We start from the raw sequence: 22,849 nt of genomic DNA, 5'->3' as shown, positions 1-22,849 counted from the left end.
GTTAATTATTCGGTGTTTCTTGGTATATCGTAAAAGAGAATGCACCCGTTTCTGTTGTTTGACACGTAAGGGAGCTGTGTGTACACGTGGGATTGTGCCATGAACTCTAAGGTCTTATGCATATACTTTTGGATGAATTATGCAAAATGTTGCGAATCAGCATGCATCCGCCCCTGCTTTATAATTTTTGGCGTTTTTTATCGATGGTTTGGTATTTTCTTTAATTTTTTAAGGTTAAAGTTAACCACATATCGTATGATTAAAATAACTTTTATTTATTATATTGTTGATCTCTACTGCTTTAATTTTTATATGAGATTTGAATTTGCGATTTGTGTTTAAAGATAATTTTCTCACAACATTCGACTCTTATTTGTGATTGTCAGTTTTCAATAGTTTGATCCCTTGTTGTAGGCCTTTTTGGTGCAATTAGATTTGTCCACATCTATATTTGTTCGAATTTTTGGATAGATTTTCAACGTTTTCTTTGTATGATATCTAATGGCTAGTTTCTTGTGTCAATTGTTATAAGAATATGTTCTAATTATGTGTTTAATTTATGTTTAGTTGTAAGCCTGCACTGTAATTTTAGATATTTCATCTGTTTTGATAAACTAACGATTTCTATTTACATAAAAAATCAGATAAATAATATTTTGGATATTTTTCAATTTCTTTTATGTCAGTCACATTACTTATAACATAAATTACAAGCTTAAATAAAAGCCAACTAAAAGTTTGATAACTCTAATGTAAATTTTAAAAGTTAATGATCAAAATATAAGTATTTTAAAAGTTGAGGAACTGCCAGTAAAGTTTACCCACAAAATATTTTTTCTAAATCAAATTTAATATCTTCAAATTTTAAATATAACTTTTTAAGTCTATTAAACTCTCGTTAGCATATGTGGTTAAGACTTAAACATAACTAGCATGAAATTCCTCGTTCACCGAAAAAAGATTCTCTTTTAAAATGTAATAATATTAATTATAGATTTTATTTTATTTATTATAAAATTATAAATCATAAACTAAGCATAATAGAAGGAATGGACATGACATTTGACTATTATCTTATAGTGGCCAAAATCTCAGAGGTGGTGGGATCGTTGAGAAATTTGCTCCAAATAAGACCACATTTCGATATAGAAAAAGACGGCAGATATTAAAATTCGAACTTTCTCTGATAAATGCATAAACAAAGTATATTATACTTAATGAAAACAAAGTATAAATACAAAATATGTCTCTATATTTTAAATATATCATAAAAAATTATACATTAACATGTGAACCCTAATAATAAACGGATTTCCATAGGGTTCACAATAGTTGCTGTTGTAATGGTGATCAGGACGCTGATGATATTGGAAGGGGGCTAAAGATATGGACCATGACCATGGCTTCCGTAAGTACTCGGCTTCCCGGTCTTGATCCAGGCGACCTTTATACCCGATTTCGTCAGCTTCGTCAAGATCGATTTCGAATTTGCTCCGCTAGAAACGAGCCATTACTTGCTCTGCTTCGATGGTTTAAGTTGCTCCTACACAAGTAGCATCACAATCAATCCAATACATAAACTACATAAACCTAAACCCTAAATGCATACTATTCCTTTCATTTCGACACTTACCGAACATATGATGAAAACAAACTCATTGTCCAACAGTTGCTGCCAAGTCCGAGTAACATAGATTGCAAGCATACTATTCCTTTCCTTTCTACATGGTCTGACAATGTATGGAGGTAAACAATTGCCATTCAGTATCCTTTACTAAGCAATGACATTTCCATTCTTAAACTAGGATGGTGAGACTGTAATGTTCGAGGCAGTATTGTCGATGTTTAAGCTTGAGATTTCACCACAGTGTTAGGAACTTCCATTACCAGCCTCAGCCTCTTTCGGTGAGTTTTGGAGGGACCAGCACATAATGCAGGCTGTTAAAGTGAGCATCATCTTCTGGTTTACCTGCCTTACCATAAGAACATCCATGAGCGAATTCCACATATTCAATTTAATTATTTCCTATTTATTATCGTTTGTAGATATAATTTTTTTTAGATTCACAGTGTGAATTGTGTACAGTAGCAACGTTACCTCCATGATGTCCTCAGGCAACAAGAAGATGGAGCACCCGAGTTTACGTGCCAAACTTAAGATATATGTTGCATTCAACCTCTTCTCTTCCTCTAGGATTCCAAAAAGGATAAAAACCGTTAAGATCGGCTGTATCTCGACATTTTCTCCGACAAAGAAAAGAGAACTTTCGAGTTAATTCAAGTTAGCAAGTAATCGTACCAGTGTCACCCTTGGTTACGAGGCACCAGTTAACCACTCTTGGCTCCACTGCGCTTAAAAGTTCAAGGAAGAACAGTCCTGACGAAAGGCTCTTATCCTGAAGATTTAGGATAACATATTTACAAATCGATAGTTTTAACTATCAAAATCGATATTATTATTATAAGAAGAAGCGGAAATCATTGTGAAACCTTGAAGCTTTTTATTTGATGGGATCTTCCGGTGCTTTTAACTTTGCTGTTTGCCCAAGCTATGATATATGAATTGGTTATGTCCTTCCCTCGGGAGCAAGATCTCAAGCTTTTCAAAACTTGAAGCATGTTATACCTCATCAATTGCCATAGGAAAGCTGTAATACATGTGATCCAGTTTCAACAATGATCGGAATTTTTTTTCGGTATTAAACAACAAAAAGTATTGTATACGAACAACGAAAGCTCAAATGACAGCGTATATAGGATCAGCAACTATATACATTGAAAGATGAAAAACAACTTTCAGACTTTTCATGCAGGTTGAGGTATTCAATTTACACCAGACGTAAAGTACTGGTTGAACTTCGTAATGGAGGCAATACGTGCCAAGCCGTGAAGAGAATCATATTAAGTAAAAAAAGAAAAAGACAAAAGAAATTACCGACTATAAGTTTTTTATTTCCTTGAACTATATCATTTCCATCAAGATTCACAACGGAAAATCTCAACCTCTCCCCGATCTTTACGACTTGGTTGCAATTTTCCACCTTTCTAATATGAAACTTAATCGGAGGTTTCGATGCATGCTTCCAGTTGACTGATCCAGGAGCAACCTTATCAAGCACCTCTAAAAGCGCCCATCTGTATCAAAATCAACCTCCTTCATGTTGATGGTTGAAATATTGGATTACGGAATTAGTACGATGCCTTACTTCATAAGCTGGAATTGCAATTCCATAAACATATGCAACAAGTGTCAGCTTCGAAAACTTACCCAGTTCTTACATCCTGAAAGAGATTATTGACACAAGTCTCGATTCCGAGACTGTTCATCCATAGTTGAAAGCGTCTCTCGTCTCTTGAAAGTTCCACATCATCTGTCATCCTTTCTTCAAAATAAATCTTTTCTTTCTCTACAGTCAGGCCATTCCTGCAAAAGCACACATGTTTTTATTACCCAATTATAAAACTAGAGACAATATGCAATGAGGGAAAAGTGTACCAGTGTATCCCTTTTGGTTTGTGATTTCTCACCTATGATGAAAGATATGAGCTAAAAATGCAAGATTCAAGTTTGACGAGCCTTCAACAATGTCTTGAGGGTTTAAATATCGTTTACATCCAAGTCTCTCTGCATGCTCAAGTACCAATGTAGCCCTTTCGATCGGATCCTTCGTTTCAAGGGTCAACTTATTACCGTGCTCTGGTGCTAGCATGTTAAGCAGGTAAGCATAAGCTTTTGCATCCTGCAGGTATGGAAATGAGTAAAACATTTAACTATCGAAGCAAGCAAAAGAAAGCCATGCATCTAATTGTAGTATGAACATCCACCTCGAACCCCAAATTCAGTTTCTCATATGCTTGCTGCTAAATGTGGTATTAACATAGTCAAATACCTTCAGATCTGAAGAAAAATTTGTAACGGTTATTTCATATCCCCCTTTCTTTAAATGGTAATTCATCCATTTTAGTAGGACCTTCTCAGGAGCTAACCCCACAAGTTCCTCGATATCCTGTAAGTACTGATAATCCAAACCAAAATAAATCAGTCCCTTTGTTCGAAAGAAATGTTTATTTCATGAATTAATCCTTAGTTAAACAACAATCAGGAGATAAAGAAGTATACTACTCCATCTTCATCCTTCAGCACTTCTACAAGCTGAGGTGTCTTCTTAAGGTTGAGATCTGCCAACAGTTGAATCTGCATTTGTCACAGATAGAATGGGTGAGAAAAAGAGTAGCAGAAAACAACTTGAGTTTAACATCCTACTATTATCGATCTATCACGTTAATTTAAATGCCTACCTTTATAATTTGAGCGATCAAACCGAATAAGAGATTAGGCTGCAATACAAGTAACCAAGGTCAAAAACATCAGATACTAAGAAAATATCCTTCTTCCCACATAGGAATATGTCTATTAGTACTAACCTTTCCTTCAATTAAGTCCTGGGTGCCAATGTTTACCACGGTGCAACCAATAGCCTTTGCAGAGTTGAGACCAAGGGTATGGTTCTCATTCCTCTCCCATATGCTAAATTCCTTTTTTGTGTTAATAGCTCGTTCATGTATTGTTCCAGGAACAGCAATATTGATAAGCTTACTGCAAAAGTACATAAGAACAGAACCGGTGTCAAAGCCTCCGTAGGAGCTTTTATTAAAAACCGAAAAGAGCACATACATAATGGAGCACAGATAAAAATACCATAAAAGTACACCATCTTTTGCAAGATTGAAAATGTCATTGGTTGCTGGATCCAGCGGAAGAAACTGCTTTAAATACGGATCATCCGCAAGATAAATGTTTATGTGTCTAACATAAGTGGCTTTTTCTGCTTCGATGATTATATCGGCCGAGGTAGACTTTAGGACCGATGATGAATTGTTTGAACCACCCGATTTCCCGGCAGGCATATCTAAAGATTATCTGAGCAGAACAAGAAAAATCTAGCCGGAAGTTTGTCTGCAAGTTACACCCAATGAATCCATAATCCAGAATCCAATTACCAATTGTCACAATGCCGGATTCAAAATCCAATTTGAATTAACCTAGCAGCCAACCATTCCAACAAGATTCCTCAAGCCCGGAATCTGAAAATCAAAAAACAAAATCAATGTCTCACCTTTAGATCCCTGTTAGCATTAAGATACCAAGAATCCCTCATGAAACCATCCTTATATATAGCATCTTAACATATACAAACTGACATAATCCAAAAATAGAAAATCCAAATCAATAACTCATCTTTAGATCCCATGAACAAGAACATTAACAAGAAACCATCCTACAGGTTGATTTTAACTTCTAAACATTCAACAAAAGAATCACAAAAACTGGAAAATCTCCAAAAATATTTCAATCCCAATGAAACAGAAAACAAACTCACCTAATTGACCCATAAACGAAAACAACGATGATTCAACAGGCACAACAAAATAACTAAAAGTTGATAAACCCAATGCAGAAAACGCAAAAACAGAACAAACTCAGAAATGCTTACCCCTTTTAAAAGGAAGGTTTGGCGGTTTGTCCGTGAAGGGATTCCATATCCTTCGAAATTTTACACGAGAAAACAACCATTTAACGAGTTAGAAAATGCATTTTTGGACGGTTGATTGTTTATAGATAGGAAAAGAGGTTGCAGGAAGAGAAAAGGGTCCATTTTTCTTCTGATAAAGTAAAGGGAAGAGAGTGGGAAATTAAGAGCCGAACGGTTTTTAGTGTTTCCCCATTAATAGACAGCAAAGAGCTAGACTGGCTTCCAAACTGTTTTTGATTTCTGTTAATTATTAGGTGTTTCTCGGTGTATCGTAATGTCAATACACTCGCTTTTTCTGTTTGACACGTTAGGAGTGTACACGTGTGATTGTGCCATGGAGCGAGGATCTTATGCTTCTACTTTTGGATCGTGGGAAATGATCACGTGGCAGCCTTAATATACGATTAAAAAAAACGTTATCGGAAACATTATTATTTCTATTAGTTTTGTTATTATTTGGCGTTTTACCGGTTTTGGTAAATTGTTACCGGTTTTGTTATTCTTTTATCAGTTTTGTTATTGTTGGGTACTTTACCAAAAATATTAAAAAAACATTGATGATTTAGGTAGAAATAATAATATTTTAGGTAATTTTTTACCAATTTTATTATTTAAATAATAACAAAATCGATAACACTTTTTTTAACTATATATTAAGAGTGCCACTCTGTAAAACTTCCCATCCATTATTTATAGTTTCACGTGTATCTATTTTTCAGAAAGAAAATTGTCTGATAAGGTATATAATATTACGATTTTATGTTTTATGATTTTTTTACAATGTAAGATTAATATTTATATGTAGGGATGAGCAAAACTCGACTCGATTTAAAAAATTGAAAAAAAATCAATTTCAAGTTATTTGAGTCAACTCTAATTATCAATTCGGTTTTCGAGTTCAATTCGAGTTAAATTTTTGAAATTTCGAGTTACTCGAAAAATAAAAAATTTGACTAAGTATTTTGACAATTATACGATTTAGTCCCTAATTTCATTATTCTTTCAATTTCTCATTCATTTTAAGTCAATAACCACATGCTCCTAAACCATTGTAGAATATATATATACTTTCAATTTCTCTTTTTGATAACAAGTTTTCTATTTTTCAATTTAGTCCCTCAATTTTTCATAATTTACTTATTTATTCAATTCATCATATACTTTAAGTTCGTTTTTCACCAAATTTGAACCACATGCTCATATATCACTATAGAATAGCTCCTTAATCAGCGGAAGGAGGAAAAGAGTGCCTTAGGATTTCATTAAACATAAGAAAACCAATATACATCCAGAGATCGACCCCCTGCATAAAACAAAACACCATAAAACAACCGAAAACACCCCCACAGCAGCAACAGTAGCTCAACCTAATCCAACATATCAACCACAACAGCCTCTAAAGGACTGACTCGACTAAAAGCCTAACTCTTGGCTCGAAGGGCGCCAGAAAACAAAACTCCTAAAATAAAGACCAAAAAGTACAGCTGACTCAAACCAAAGAAGCCAAAATAAAACACAACATCCAGGAGCTTCCACACGAAGAGGGCAGAAAACCAAGCTGTAGACTCTTGCTCCAAAGCTGGAAAAACGGAATCATATTTTGGCTCCAAGAATAGACAAATCTCGCTCACATTGAACCTTCTTCTATTTCTTGGTTCGGCAGTATCTAGCCTTTATTTGGGGACCCGAATCTGTCTCTTCAAAAGATTGGAAAGAGTTAATTTCCCCTCCATTACTCTAAGACTCTGTTCCAAATCCTTACCTACAAACCTCTATTTAGCTCTACCATCCAACCTGTCAACCACAGCCCCATCATGTTGGGCATCCCCATCCTGTTGGGCCTCCACACCCTTGGAACTACTAATAGCACGCTTTTTGATAATGTTAATCACGTTCTTCATCACCTTTGCCTTTAATCGACCATCCAAGTTGGACAAATCAAAAAAATCCATTATTCCCTATATATCACGTGCAGACTTACAACTTTCACTGCTTTCAAAAACTGACTCTCTCACCGCGTGTTCCAACACAATCTCGTGCTCTACCACATCCTCGAATTCCGAAGGAATCTTCCCCATACCAGCAACATTATTCCTTAAACCCATAATATAATCATCCCCTATGTTCCTCTTCACTACTTCCCCACCCGACAAGATGCAGCCACTATATCTTTCCCCTATACAACATAATAGACTTTCTGCGTCCACAGAACATCGCTCATAAATCTTCTCCACCGAAGAGTCCACGTTTCTACCAGCTCCCTCAAGACATACCTCCACCACGGGAGAAAGAACTGGAGAGACACCGACAAGCTCCCCCACCAAAGATAACGGGGAGGCAACTGCCTCATCCATCAAGAACGAGTCTGCCCAGACCGAATCAGGACTGAAACAAGGCTCAAACTCAGAAATAAAAACTGTAAAAAACAAATCCCCAGCTTTCAAAACAACGGATTCTTCCACACGTGTTTGGCAATTTGTAATAATTTGAAACAAAGCCCTGTCAAAAGAGCCTGGATTCACAGATCCTTCCTCAATGGAGATAAGTTCTCCCCATTTGTCTGCAATGCTTCTGAAGATGGAAGGATTCCACATAAACGGTGGGATCCCTTTGCATGATAGCCACGCCCGGCGGCTGCTGCATTGAAAGTTTTCCGACCATACTTCTACTCTGCCAAAACATTTATTCAATGCCCCCACCTGATTATTCAGCGTGAAATCCCTACTCTCTTCATCTTCAAAAATGATTAGAACTGCTAGCCCGCTTAACCTCATAATTTTCGGGCCTAATATGCCTTCCTTGTGCATAATAGCAGCAAACTCTTTCATCTTAAAAAAAATTCTGCACCACCCTACCAAGCTGCCTCTGCAAGTTAAAAGTTTGTCCTCGTCAACAGAACCCACAATGGGAGCCTCTGAATGCCCAACATCCTCCCTTTTACTCTTGATCACGGCTGGTTTTAAACCAAAAAACTTCTTTCTCCAAAAAGCTGCCCGAGGTTGAAATCTGGCCAAGAAAACTCTAACTTCATTACCACGAATCCTAGATCTGTCAACACAGTGATAGCCTTCCTTGCGTCCTCCAAACTAGTGAAATGAACAAAGCCAAACCTACTTCCTCCCTTGCTTCTTTTGTTAGGGATGAAAGAATCGACCACCTCTCCATATTTATCGAATAACAGTCAAAGACCTTTATGATGAAGAAGCTCTGGAATGTTGAAAATGATCACCGTAAAACAATTTTTCCCAGCAGAACTAATCACCTTACTTGCCATCATAAGACAAAAAAGAGAGAACAAAGAAAGAGCTGTAAAAAAAAGCCTAAAAATCTATAGAGAAGCAGGAGCTTCTCTCACTAAAAATTTGAAATCTGCATTTCAATCCTTAAGGCTGTTTGATCTAACGAGCTTTTTTAAATTAAAATCAATATTATCATAATACTATAAAAAGTATAATAAAATTAATATAGAAATTCGAATAACTCGACACAAATTTCTTAAACTCGACTCGGCTAGAAAAAATTTCAAGTTAAGTTCGAGTTATAAAATATAACTTGTCAACTCGAATAACTCGATTTTTTTTTACTCGAATCGAATGAATGTTCACCCCTATGCATATATATTTAAAACGTGATAATTTTTTTTACTTAATTTTAGGATGTTCGTATCATTTTCTATCATTAAAATTACCTATTATGTTTATTCATTAGAACATACGACATAAAATCGAACGGTTAAAGGATCATTCTGATCTCATTTGTCATGTGTCATTATTATCTAATTAAAAATATGTCTAATAAGATATACAATACTATCACTTTTAAATTTCATAATTTTTCATTTTATTTTTAATAAAATTAAGGGTAAATTGTGTATTTAGTATCTAAACTATTAGTGTTTGTCCGTTTTAGTACCTAAACTTTCAATTTTTTCAAAATCATACCTAAAGTTTATTTTTGTTTCATTTTAATATTCCATCATTAAAAACTTAACGTGTTTAGTACCTAAACTATCCGTTTTGATACCTAAATTTTCATTTTTTTCCTCAAAACTTAAATATGATTTAGGTACTAAATGTGTTTTGGTACCTAGACTTTCATTTTTTTTCAAAATTTAACGGCATGGTACTAAAATGAAAAAAATGTATGATTTTGAAAAAAATAAAATTAGATACTAAAGCGAATCAAAACTGATAATTCAGGTACTAAATCCGTAGTTTACCCTAAAATTAATGTCTACCACCACTCTATAGTGTGATAATAGCAATTAGCATAAACTTTTTAATAGATTAATATACATAGAATAATCATATTGGTGATGTATTTTTGTTTCATTTCAATTAAAATTTAGGAGTTAAATTGAATTGTTCTTGTTAACGTGTCATAATAATAATATAACGAGGTCTCTAGTGATTATTTTGATAAATTAATAACATAAGTAATTAAAATATAATTTTTTTAAAAAAATGGTCCATAACATAACCAACATGAAATTCCCGATTCACTGAAAAAAGATTTTCTTTAAAATATAATAATATTAATATATGTTAGTTATAAAATTAAATCTTAAATTAAGCATGAAAGAGGGACTGAATCTGATATTTAACAATTATCTTATAATTAACATGGGCTCGAACCTATGGCCTTGAGGAACATTAATTATTTCTTTAACCACTGAAGTAAGTTGATTCGTGGATAATGATTGAGAAATTTGCTCTAAATATGACCACATCTCGGTATAAGAAAAAGTATATATTGGGATTCGAACTTTATTGATAAATGTATAAAAAACATACTCTTAATGAAAACAACTATAAACAAGAAAAAAGTCCTTATTTTAAATAAAGTAGATAGCATAATGAACTATGCATCAATATGAACCCTAATAATAAACGGATTCTAAAACATCAAATATAAATCCTGAAATTAAACGGATTCGTTAAACAGAAAAATAAATAGTTTATCTTGAACATAGATCAAATGCAAATGCAAATGGATCCCTAAAAAAAAGATACCATTTGTCTAAGATGAACACCTCTAATAGTGGTGAGTGGAATAGTAGCTATAAGGTTCGAAATGTGGTGGATTGGAACCATAGTGTTCACAATAGTTGCTGTTGTAATGGTGACCAGGACGCTGTTGATATTGGTAAGGGGACTGAAGATATGGACCATGACCATGGCTGCTGTAAGTGCTCGGCTTCCCGGTCTTGGTCCAGCCGACCTCTATACCTGATCTCGTTAACTTCTTCAAGATCGATTTCGAGTTTGCTCGGCCGGAAACAAGAGCCATTCCTTGCTCCGCATCGATAGTGTAAGTTGCTCCTACACAGGTAGCATCACAATCAATCAACTAAAGAAAAAACCTTAAACCCTAAACCGTAACTAAACCTTAAACTCTAACAAAACTACATTTGATTAAGTTCAGAATTTTGGCCAGGCTTTCATACCATCCTGGAGATTGAGAGTTGACTCTTAGACCAAAACTCTAGGGGGAACATTATCATAGTCAATCATTTAAGAAAGGCCGTGAACCCGAAACCCGAAACCCTAAAAGAAAAAGAAGATACCAACCAAATATTGTTCTGATGATGAAAATATAAGCATTTTCTTCTGATTTTGTTGATAGAAATGCTAGCTTGGTAGACTGGTTCACTGGTAAACGAATAAGAGGCAGAGAGAGCTAATATACATATATATATATAATGAAATTCTATTATGTATGTCTGAGATTATGAATATCTCTGCAATAATGTTGTCTTCAACGAAAAAGTTTGTGAGATTTTCTTTTTCTGTTTAATAATGGGAAGATGAGAAGTTATTCAAGATATAATCCGTGATTTGATGTTAATTACAATTAAAATATTATCTTTTATTGGTACACTACAGGTTTTATTAACAAAATTTTCTCAACTTTAAAAATTATGTATTTACTATTTTTGTTTGCATGATAGATTACATAAATGACCACTTAATTATCAACGGAGAAGCTATCGTGGTAGTTAAAAAGTTCATATAATTACACATTTCATTATTGTTACTTACATATTTACTTCATCCATTGAAAATCTAATTACATGACATGTGTAAGTAACATAGACCGAATGTATAATTATATTATTTTTAACTGCCATAGCAATTTTTCTATTAAATGTTAACGATAGATAAATTTATTGGTATCATTTAGATAGTTAAGTGACTTGATTGAAAAGATTAATAAATTACACGAATCAAGCGACCTTGGTGGTAAAGGAATTGTTATTGTTCCTTGAGGTCTTGAGTTCGAGCATCATGAATGTCAGGAGTGTGAGCGCTCAATGCCAAATGATTAAGAGTTATCTTTGAACAGATACAACCTTATACTTACCCCAGATTAATAAAAAAAACTAATAAATTAATAGTCAAATTGAAATTGTCTTATAATTAAGTGATCATTCATGTAATTTATAATCGTCAATTATGCATAACTGAAGTAACTTTTAATATCCAATTTCTTATTTGTGTTTCAAAATATTCACAAATTATCTTGTTATTTACATTCTAAATGCGATTTAATAATTAATGCAAATTAAATCGCAGATAACTTGACGTACAAGGAATACCATAGATTGATTCTAGTTAGCTTAATTTGCAAGAAATTATCCTTTGAGAGCTGAACTTATGTTTTGGGTAGGTGTAGAAATTTGCTTCATCTCTTGCATGAAAAAATAAATTTGATCAATAATTTTATCTCTAAACATAAAATAATGCCGTATTCTTTTTTATTTCATTAAAATCATGAAAAAATCATTTTTTTTTACGTTTTTTAATATATTTAAAAAATTATATGAGAAAATGAACAGTCGATATAACACATGAAAATATTGTATTACCATTTTCATTTCCAACAAAATAGTGAAGTAGAAAAAAACTTCATCTAGGATAATTGAATTACTACTAGACAGGTTTGTCAATGTACAAGTGTGATATGTGACACGTTATAGAATCACAGTTTAAGTATTCTCAAAATAACTATTTAAGTTGGGTATCTTGGTCATTCTTTTAATAAATTATTCAATTTATATTGAATTTTATATTTATATAGACAATTAAATTAAATATAGTAGTTGGACAATCAAAACAAAAGTAGAAAAATAGATGAGGTACCAAATAGACAACTTACGCAAATAATTAGTAAGAACTAAGAAGAGAGTGGTGATTAGAAAGTCAACATAATCAACAAACGTTTCTTCCAATGTACCTAATGGTTTCTAGGGTTGTAAATGAGACGAGACAGATCGCGAGCTACTTTAGATCGACTCGATCAAGGCTCGATAAATACTCGGATCAAATGGACTCAACTCGAGATCGAGCTCGAGCTCTATTCAAGTTCTTAACGAGCCGAAACGAGCTACTTGATATTCGACTCGAAAAGCTCGTGAGTAGCTCGAAAATATAATATATTAAGATTTTATTTTTTTTAAAAAAAATTATTAATAATATTAACATTTATGTATTGATTTTTTTAAAATATAATAAGATTTTCATGTATGGTTTATGTTCAAGTTTGAGTTTGAGGCTTCAATTGAGTTAAGTTTAATATTTTTTCATTTAGAGCCTTTTCGAGCTGCTCACGAGCTTCAGTTCAAAATTTCGAGCTCGAGTATAGCTTAAAAATTTTAAGCTCGCGAGTTTTCAAGTCGAGTCGAGCTCCATTTCAGAGTTTTCAAGTCGAGTCAAACTCAACAATACTCGAGCTCGACTCGGCTCTCTTACACCTCTATTCTCAACATGTCTATCTCTGTGTCCATCAACAGTGGAGTCTTCATTCAATTTGTGCCCTACTTTGATTGATGTCTTGCTTTTTTGTTGTAAAAAATTTCATCTAGTGATTAAAATGGAAATTTTGAATGTTTAGCGATCAAAGTGTAATTTTAAATAGTTATGTGATATGGTCCCCTAAATGAAAAGTTCACCCTTAAGAATGGTATTTATGTTTCTTTCATATTTTGATCCAGAGATTATATTAAAATCAAATAAGTGATAAAGATCGATAAAATATTCGGATAACAGTATCGAATCGAAAGTCTACAAAAATTTAAAGTAAGGTAGTTTGGGGCTAGAAATATTATATTGATATTTTTAATTAGTGGAATTTGGTGTGAATTAGTGAAACTTGGAGGAATTTCCATGTTAAAGTAGAATAATGAAATTTAATGACTAAATTGAATTTTTTGAAAATTAGAATTCAAAGGTGGAGATTAATAAATGATATTTTTATATTTATTCAATGTTATGAAAATGGAGACAAAAGGATGGAATGATGGTAATTATTAAGATTCATTAAGGGTGATTATGACTTTTGGACTAAAATGAATTTTAAATTCATTTTTAATAAAAATTTTACAAGTGTACATAGATATTTTGGGAGATTTGTCCAGAAATTTGGTTCTCCTTCCTATATATGCCGTGAACCATGAATGAAAAAGAAGACAAGGCATGTTTTCTTTCTTTTTCTTCATTTTAGTCCTTTTTTTCTTTGATTTTTGGATTAAGTTATGAAATAGAAAAATGTTCCATATCAAATTCTCTATCATTTGGTGATAATATTTCATTGTTTCCATTCTTGGATCATTGGTTTGTTGTTGATATGGAAATGATTGAGAATGGATGAAAATGATGTGTTGATGATGAAATTATGTTTGAATCAAATTGAAAATCAAGCTTGAAATATTTTTGTTCAATTATACCTCAAGGAAGAAAACAAGGAAAAATTGTGGAAAGATTTTATAAGGATTAGAAATGATGTATGAGTGATTCTACATGCTTAGATTATGATTTGAACCAACTTGGAAAATTGTGAAAGTATAGGGATTTAATTGTATAATTTGAGAAATATGGAGATTAGTTCAAATGATGTATTAGGTTGAAATTGAATGTTGTAGTGCTAAAATTGATATTTGGATGATGATTTGGATCAAATTGAAACTTGTGAAATTGTAAGGACTTATTTGAAATTTATGGAAAAATTTAGGGACTGAAGTGAAATTATTTAATAGATGATGCACTATGCTGGAACTAAAAACTTAGAATTCTGAATTTGATGTTAGAATGTGAAATTAGACTAATTATTGTATCACAATGAAGTTTTATATGTAAATGAAAAATTGATTTAAAAATTAAATGGTTTATAGATGAAAAGATAAATGATAGGTTACTCATATATGAAATGATATGGTTAATTCTTATTTAATTGATTAAATGGTTTTATACTATGTTTTTATACGATATTTTGTACCAAATATATGTGTTACACAATATTGTTATGCGATATGATAAGCATAAATTAAATGGATTGAATTTGAATATGTATGTGTGTGTGAATAATGTTATACATGAAAGAAAAAGACTATTATAAGGTTACTTTACGTGCTTATTACATAAAATACTCGATATTAATGTTTTTATATTTTTTAGGAGATGTTTTAATAAATTTAATTATAATTATTACAAATGTTATATATACATGGTGATATAAAAAATGTATGATAAAAGTTGAGCTAAAATATTAGAATAATATAATATGAGAAATCATAATAAAGAAAGAAGAAAATATGATAAGTGGTTAAGTAGATATATATATGAGTGGTAATAAATTATAAGGATTGATTGGATTATTTTTAAGCAGTGTAAATAGTGATATGAAGTAATATAGACTTGTCTAATTGTCACATCAAACTAAATACGAATTGAAAATTAAATATTTTATTATTATTTTATGTGTTTAAATAATTTAAAAATAATTGCTAAACTTGGAAGATTTGAAAAAAAAATAAAAGCAAAATTTTGAAGTAGGAAAAATAGTACAAAAACAATGTGACATCTTTAACTTGTATTCAGGTTTGAATATAGGTTAAGGTGTTACCGTTGTAAGTTGGACATCTTCAAAATCTTTCTCATACACTATCCCAACCCCACATTTCTTCACCCCAACACCTTTGCTAGCAACATAATAGAATGACAATTCAAGTTCATCGCATTCCTGATTTGAGCAATCCGGTGTTGATGTATTCTCGGTTTCACTGTCACCACATTCATTCTCCAAGGAATATGGATATAACACGTCACGCCCCAAGTAACCAAGTAAAAGGTGGTCATTTTTTATGGGTTGATTATATCCTTTCCCTAAAGGAATGTTAACGTCATCAACACGTCGAGGTTCTCCACAATGGATAACAGCATTATAGATGATTCGCTCAACCCCCGAAGAATCACCACCGGCAAAAATGCAGCAGACAGCAACTCCAATCCATTGACTATCATTCCGAATATTGAGAGGCAGTGGCATCTTGATTGAAGAGTCGACTCTTTGATGGCTGAACCATTCCGGGATTTCGCTTCCAGGTATAATAACTTCGAACCTCCTAAAAGAATTTGCAAATACCTGCAAAATAAAACACCCTTAGCTGGTAACTAAAAACACATTCTTAAGTACGAGATTTTGTTGAGCAAAAAAGAGAGATTGAACAACCTTGAGATGTTTTTTCAGCAATGTTAATGCATTGAAGTTCTCAGCCAATCTGTAGCAGTTGGTACCTATAACACCCACAAAATCACTTGAATTGCATACTTTTGATGGATTAGCAATTAGTTCCAGAGAAGCACAATCATCTATGCTCACAACTACTGTACTTGTTGGAAGCTCTGGCAACGATTTCAGCCCCCAGCAATTCATCAATTTAAGATATTTAAGCTTGGAAAGTCGAGTAAGAGAATCAGGTAGGCTGATGAAATTGTTACTGCTGAGATCGAGCATTACCAAAGAGGATAGACAAGAAATATCAATAGGAATATCTCCTTCACAAAGATTGCAGTCCCTTAGTTTCAGCTCTGTCAATGAACTCAAACCCAACAACGAAGGCAACATCAGAGCCATTGAATTTGTCTTTCCTCTTTGGAATTTTTTGAAGAGAGAAGGCATATTTTTTCGAAACTTAGATGAAGATCCCTTGCGGCCGTTGAAAGACAAAACTTTAAGATTTTTAAGTCGAAAAATGCAGGAAGGTGGTTTTGTTATAGCCGTTTCACTCAAGTCAAGCTCTTCCAAAAACTCTGCTAGCTGCAAACTCTCTGGCAAAAATCCAACTCTATAACATCCGGAAAGATCAAGAGTTTTTAGACAATCCATTTTGCAATCAATCTCTGGAAACCATAGAAGATTTGAGCAACCCGAAAGAATGAATGTTTGAAGAGATTCCATTCCAATTTTGGTTGGAAGATTCCTAAGACTTTTGCAGCCTCTCAAATTCAAATTTTGAAGCCTCTTAAGCTCTGCTACGGATGGATGAACATCAACTATTTTTGTACAACCTTCCAGGATCAGAACTTCAAGACCTGGGGCCATTGTGAAGTCTGGAGTCTTGATCAGGTTCGGGGAGCCTCTGAGGTTTAACACTTTCAGCTTGTACAAGGGCTGTTGAAAACAATAATAAATTAGAGAGAAAAGAGAAAACATAAGAAAGCTCGTTCTTGTTATTTTTTGTCTCTATCATAATCAAATTTTAATTATTCATCCTAAAAATAGAATTAATTCTTACTCTGGTTCCCTTCCATAGTTGTTCAATGCAACTGTATTGTAAGAGAAGTCCAACAAGGTTGTCCGGTTGAAAGCCGGAGGGCAGAGATCTTAAAGGACATCCTTCCCAATCTAAAAGCCGTAGTTCATTAGAAAGATATTTGAGACCATCACAATTTGAGAGGCAAAGAACTTTGAGCAATCTCAATCTTTTCATCTTCGAGAAGGCATCGACACTCAAATTGAGTGTCTTGTTCGATTCCCTGATAACCATGAGAAAAACAAAAAATGAGCTTCAAACTATGCAAAAACAAATCCAATACCTAAAAGCTATGTTGCTCCATTACTTTGTTTTTCAATCATCCGTGTTTGATACTTGTATCTGACGCATATTCGGATAAGAGTATTGTAATGTGATATTTCAAGAACTCTTCGAATCCATGGAAAAACGTTAAAATCAATACCCATGTTTTCCTACCTTTGATTGTCGATGATCATGGCTTCAATCACCTCCGTGGCCTACATGTAATCAAGAACAGAGTATAAGAAGACAGAATGAATGGTTTAAACTGCATGATAAAACTTTTGACAATTTACACCTATGTTTAACAATACGATAATCTTTTGATCGGAATATAGTAAATAAATCACTTTAAACAAATTATAACATTTTCCAATGAGAGTGATTTACTGAAATTATATACTTATTCAAATCCTTATTAACATTTATAATAAACTAAAAATATTTTAAATGACATAGTTTTACAATATAATGAATAAATATATTCCTCCTACTCGATCGAATATTCAAAATATTTTGTATATTTTTGTACGTAGGAAGACTTAGTTTTATTGAATGACTTACAGTGTTTTTTGTTAGAACATGTTGGATGTCCCTTTCATCCCACAATCTGCAACGCTTTCCAGGTTCATCAATAGATTTCTCCCAAACAATTTTTTCTTCCCATTTCTTGTAGCAAGTCATGCATCCACAATCTGTTGTCTCTATCAACTGCCACTAGGGATTTCTTAACGAGAACATCGATTCCAATATCTGGGAAAAACTCACAACCATCCAACACTTTGGTTACAAAATCTTTCTCCTCCCCATTGAAGAAGCATGCGATATCAAGAAATATATTCTTTTCCCTTTCTTCTAATCCATCAAAACTGATTTGAAGCCTATCTAGAATTTCTTTGTTGGAATCTCGTTTAAGTCTTTCAATTGAACTTCTCCATTGAGTTGCATCTCTACCACACAAAAAAGAACCCAAAACTTCAAGAGCTAAGGGAAGACCACCAGCGTAGCGTACAACATGTTTAGAAAGCTCAATGAAAACACCTTCTAATACTGTCTCACTATCGAAAGCTTTCAATTTAAAAAGCCGAAGTGCATCATTGGGACTCAACGTTGTAGGCTTATACACATAATCGGCTTGATAGGATCGAAGCAGATGTTCATCTCTTGTTGTTACAATGATTCTACTCCCTAAACCGAACCAATCACGCCTTCCAACCAAGTGTTCCAAGTGTTTTCTGTTATCAACATCATCGATAACAACAAGAACCTTTTTTGTGAGACAACCTATGACTGATGATTGCATTTCCTTCATCAACATCGAATATATTGAATCCTCCTTGGGACAAGGTTTGAGAAAGAAGTTGTTTCTGTAAAGAAACAAGTCCCAATTTGTTTGAAACTTCTCGAACATCAGCAAGAAAGCTTTTGCCATTAAAATGAGATGACATTTGGTCGTAAACAACTCTTGCAAGAGTGGTTTTACCGATGCCACCCATTCCACATATTCCTATAATACGGACATCATCTTCTCCAACATCGATTTTTGAATACAACTCCTCTAAACGGGAACTAATTCCAACCAACTTATCATGAACAACAGGATACGTTTGACGTAATTTTGCTAATATTTTTTCAACAATATCTCCAATGATTTCAGATTCATGCCTACAATAGAAATTAAATTTAGTTTTTTTTTATTCAGTTTAAGAAATGAACAGATATGACCATGAAATAAATGATCAAAGAGAGAAAAGAATGAATTACTTGTTATTCAAATGCCATCCTTTGATGTTAGAAACCACAGTCAAAGCATTTCGCCATCTTTGGATCTTGTATTTATCTTCCTTGTATCTCTCTTCGTGTTTGGCAAATGCTTCTCCAACTTTATCCTTTTGTCTTCTCAAATCACACGGATCCACATCATAGAAAATTGGAAATACTTTATGACCTTTTTCCAATTTTTCTTTAACAATCTCAGCAAGCTCCTCCAAACACCAACTTGAAAAGGCGTAGGTTTCGGAGAAAACGATAACCGAGCACCATGATTGTTGAATGGCTTTAAAGAGTTCTGGGGCAATCTCTTCGCCGGCCTCCAGCTTCGGGTCATCCCTGAAAGTGACGATTCCACTGCGTTGAAGAGCATCATAGAGATGATCTGTAAAATTTCTACGGGTATCTTCACCTCTAAAACTCAAGAAAACATCATATTTGTGTCTGAAAATAGACGAGAAAGACGAAGGCAACGACAACATGACGAATTATAGGAGGAAGAAAAGGGTGTCTCAATCTGATGTTCAAATCAAAGAAATATAGATGGCTTGATATGCAGGAAGAAACTAGGAAGAGTCCAAATAAATAGAAAAAAGAGATCAAATTTCCATGAACCTGTTTTCCCGGAAGAATCCAAGAAGCTGAGACTACAACTGTTTGCTTTGCTTTCTTCTGTTCACTGTTGACTAGCCTCGAGTCGAATGTAAAGTCCACATGGTGGACTCTACTTTAATTATAAATTACAATATAAAATTATTTTAACTTTTAGACCATTTATAATTTTTCTCAATTGAGTGTATTCTATTAACACTAACTCCAATCAAAATCTTAAATAATACCAAGTATTTATAAGATTAATATTTAATGTATGATATAAATACGGTGAAAAAATAAACCAAATGAATATATTAGAATTAATAGAATGTTCATCTCCTAATTTTTTCCTCCTGATTTTCTCTCATTGAAGTTGTTCATCCTCTTTTTTATCTTTATTGATTGATGATGATACCAATTTTAATTATGTTTGTTGACCGTCGATATTTTTTATTATCTTTTTATTTTCTTATATTACATATTTATTTATTTTATTTTATTATTTTTAATAAATATGTATGTATGACACGTTTTCATCTATCTTTATGACACATTTTCTTTTGCATTTTAATACTTCTTTCGGTCGTTTGACCGTTATGTTCACTTATCTTTTTTAAGGGTTGATTAGACATCATCACGACTGATCAAGATGATGCTTATCTGTTATATTGTTGATCTTCTATACTTTGAATTCTCGTATTGAACTTGGATATTTGTTATGTGTTCGTTGATAAATTTTCAAGTAGCTCAAGTCTGATTTGAGATCTGTCGATAGTCTTTCAATAATTTAATCCCTTTTGTGGTTCATTTGTCGATGCGATCAGATATGACTGTATCTATCTTTATTCAAGTTTTCTTCGTTAGATTTTAATCTTTCCTTGTATGGTCCTTATGTGATCTTAATTTGTTAGTTTTATTTTAATGATTATAAGAAATTGTCCTAATTATGTGCATAATTTATGATTATGATTGTAAATATTTATTATAATTTAGATTTTTTTTATTTTGAATAAAATTAGTGATTCAAAAAAATTAATAGAATGTTATTAAGCTATTTAATAAATTAAACAGGATTATTGTAGTGGTGGAAGTTGGATCGAAAATGAAATGAAGTGTTTTCCCGGAAGAATCCAAGAAGCTCAGACTACAACTGCTTGCTTTGCCTTCTTCTGTTCGTTGTTGACTAAGTCTCGAGTCGAGCGTAAAGTCGACAATTTGGACTACTTTAATTATAAATTATAATATAAAATTATTTTAACATTTAGACTTTTTTATTTTCCCATTAATATGTACTACATATTTTTTTAACGTGTGATATACTCACATTCCATTTTTGATAAATAGTATGTACTACATATTTTTTGACACGTAAAATATTTTATGACCCTTTTCCAACTTTATCCTTTTGTTTTCTCAAATCAGACGGATCCACATCATAGAAAATTGGAAATATTTTATGTCTCAATCCGATGTTCAAAATCAATATATATATAGATGGCCTGAAAAGCAGGAAGAAACTAGAAACGGTCCAAGTAAAAGAGCAAGATTGAAGAGAAAAGGAGATCAAATTTCCAAAAACAAAGGCTTCTGTATAATTATTAATTCCAAAGGAAGAAAGCGTGTAGTGGTGGAAATGAAGGTGTTTTCCCGGAAGAATCCAAGACGCTGAGACTACAACTGCCTCCTTTGCTTTCTTCTGTTCACTGTTGACTAAGCCTGGATTATAAATTATAATATAAAATTATTTTAACTTTTAGATTTTTCTCCCATTAATATTTAAAAAAATATTATTCTCTTTATAAATTTCAAATCTTTACATTATCTATAATATCTTATCTAGATTAATTAATTAAATAACGACGATTATAAAAAACAAAACTTTAAATTGATATTATTTTATAATATTATAGACTATTTAAAAAAGATGGTTATTTCTATAAATACAGGGTCTTGACCTCGATGGTTATTTCTTATGTTGGACATTTTTATTTTCACTAAGAATCTTATATTAGTTTATCGGTTTGTTAAGAATAATTCGGTATATTTTGAATTTCATCCTAATTCGTGTTCGTCTAAATAACAATCACTTCATCTTTTGCAATCACCAAATTCAATACCTTGAATGTTTGCATTTCTTGAAGTACTTTTCAGTCTGCAAAATATATCAACTATACAAGAAAAAAAATGAAGCAGATCTTAATATAAGTTTTCAAGTGACATCTTTAGCAACTTATACAAAAAATTTATCTAAACCTACAGTGTTGATTCTTCAGAGCTTGACTTCCACATCAACCCCAACAGGAAGGTCGAGTTGCATCAACGAATCGATCGTTTGTGCTGTTGGGTATAGAATATCGATAAGGGCGCTGGTGTGTCCGAATCTCAAAGTGGAGCCTTGCATCTTTGTGTACATGTGGGGATTTAAGGACACAATAGATCCTCTTCTTGGTCGGTAACGGCACATGTCCCATCGTCTTGTCATTGGTAGTTCGAGCGGCATCCAAAATCTGCTTGCAAGAGTCCTCGATCAAGGGTACCCAGTATGACTTAAGTTTAATTCGAATCTTCTGCTTAGGTGCTGCCTGTGAAAGGAATTGTGAATAAGAATTTCCTGCATAATCACCAGAAATCAAGATCAAAATATAATGTATTTAGAGACAAGTTTCCGATCACGTCAGTCGAATCCAGCATGAGACTAAGGCAATAGAAGACACCTAGAAAGATAATAACGATTTGGAGCGGAACATTCTAGGCCAACCAGCCCCAACTAACAGGGGTAGTAAGTCTTCTTTACCAATGATTGGTAAAGGCAAGTTACCTTCGATCTCAAATTTCATGGGTCTTGTTCATTTCAACCCCTGAGTTCAAATTTAGTTGTAGTTTCATCAGAAAATGTCTCAAAATTCATGAATCTCGTCCGAAACATTTCAGTTTCCTCACTTTTGATCTCTAATTCGTGAACTCTAGAGCAAGTTCCGGCAAAATGTAGGCTAGATTTGGAATCAAGGTGTCAAGACGAACGAGACTCATGAAATTTGAGACCGAACGCCACCATCTACGGCGATCGAAGATAGTGTCCGATCACTTTCTGTTTTTATTT

At 33.0% G+C, this 22,849-nt stretch overlaps 3 protein-coding genes across 3 annotated transcripts; all 3 read right to left on the bottom strand.

Annotated features, from left to right (window-relative positions):
* Window positions 1–1,625: 1,625 nt before the first annotated feature.
* On the bottom strand, window positions 1,626–7,486 carry LOC120167361 (fimbrin-5-like). The gene is made up of 15 exons (XM_039176400.1): window positions 7,329–7,486; window positions 5,382–5,434; window positions 5,056–5,085; window positions 4,700–4,910; window positions 4,426–4,597; window positions 4,300–4,338; window positions 4,121–4,195; window positions 3,891–4,007; window positions 3,529–3,740; window positions 3,269–3,424; window positions 2,936–3,135; window positions 2,491–2,648; window positions 2,300–2,396; window positions 2,099–2,190; window positions 1,626–1,969 (listed from the first exon to the last, which is right to left on the bottom strand). The coding sequence occupies exons 1-15, from the start codon at window positions 7,484–7,486 to the stop codon at window positions 1,871–1,873; spliced, it is 1,869 nt and encodes a 622-aa protein (XP_039032331.1). The 3' UTR covers window positions 1,626–1,870.
* Window positions 7,487–10,568: 3,082 nt separating this feature from the next.
* LOC120167360 (disease resistance-like protein DSC1) lies at window positions 10,569–18,214 on the bottom strand. Its single transcript, XM_039176399.1, has 7 exons — window positions 17,950–18,214; window positions 17,563–17,603; window positions 17,107–17,347; window positions 16,041–16,982; window positions 15,435–15,953; window positions 10,981–10,984; window positions 10,569–10,855 (listed from the first exon to the last, which is right to left on the bottom strand). The coding sequence occupies exons 1-7, from the start codon at window positions 18,067–18,069 to the stop codon at window positions 10,569–10,571; spliced, it is 2,154 nt and encodes a 717-aa protein (XP_039032330.1). The 5' UTR covers window positions 18,070–18,214.
* On the bottom strand, window positions 18,093–19,688 carry LOC120167358 (TMV resistance protein N-like). The gene is made up of 4 exons (XM_039176398.1): window positions 19,150–19,688; window positions 18,670–19,050; window positions 18,157–18,620; window positions 18,093–18,112 (listed from the first exon to the last, which is right to left on the bottom strand). The coding sequence occupies exons 1-4, from the start codon at window positions 19,635–19,637 to the stop codon at window positions 18,093–18,095; spliced, it is 1,353 nt and encodes a 450-aa protein (XP_039032329.1). The 5' UTR covers window positions 19,638–19,688.
* Between the last annotated feature and the right edge of the window lie 3,161 nt (window positions 19,689–22,849).

Source organism: Hibiscus syriacus, unplaced genomic scaffold (assembly GCF_006381635.1).
Source record: "Hibiscus syriacus cultivar Baekdansim isolate YM2019G1 unplaced genomic scaffold, ASM638163v2 tig00111671_pilon, whole genome shotgun sequence".
NCBI classification, from domain to species: domain Eukaryota; kingdom Viridiplantae; phylum Streptophyta; class Magnoliopsida; order Malvales; family Malvaceae; genus Hibiscus; species Hibiscus syriacus.
Note: the sequence above shows the minus strand (reverse complement) of the source record. Positions and strands in the feature narration are given on the sequence as shown.

What these genes read in the sequence shown, in the direction of transcription:
- LOC120167361 (XM_039176400.1), bottom strand. Translation starts at nt 7,486, where the DNA reads ATGGATTTTTTTGATTTGTCCAACTTGGATGGTCGATTAAAGGCAAAG. An exon ending in AAATAAAAAACTTATAGTCG is followed by an intron (nt 2,649 to 2,935) that starts GTAATTTCTTTT and finishes CATGTATTACAG; the next exon opens with CTTTCCTATGGCAATTGATG. An exon ending in ATCAAATAAAAAGCTTCAAG is followed by an intron (nt 2,397 to 2,490) that starts GTTTCACAATGA and finishes CTAAATCTTCAG; the next exon opens with GATAAGAGCCTTTCGTCAGG.
- LOC120167360 (XM_039176399.1), bottom strand. Translation starts at nt 18,069, where the DNA reads ATGACTTGCTACAAGAAATGGGAAGAAAAAATTGTTTGGGAGAAATCT. An exon ending in ATGATCATCGACAATCAAAG is followed by an intron (nt 17,348 to 17,562) that starts GTAGGAAAACAT and finishes CATGGTTATCAG; the next exon opens with GGAATCGAACAAGACACTCA. An exon ending in AACTATGGAAGGGAACCAGA is followed by an intron (nt 16,983 to 17,106) that starts GTAAGAATTAAT and finishes TGTTTTCAACAG; the next exon opens with CCCTTGTACAAGCTGAAAGT.
- LOC120167358 (XM_039176398.1), bottom strand. Translation starts at nt 19,637, where the DNA reads ATGTTGTCGTTGCCTTCGTCTTTCTCGTCTATTTTCAGACACAAATAT. An exon ending in GGATGGCATTTGAATAACAA is followed by an intron (nt 19,051 to 19,149) that starts GTAATTCATTCT and finishes TTTCTATTGTAG; the next exon opens with GCATGAATCTGAAATCATTG. An exon ending in TGTAACCAAAGTGTTGGATG is followed by an intron (nt 18,113 to 18,156) that starts GTTGTGAGTTTT and finishes GTTCTCGTTAAG; the next exon opens with AAATCCCTAGTGGCAGTTGA.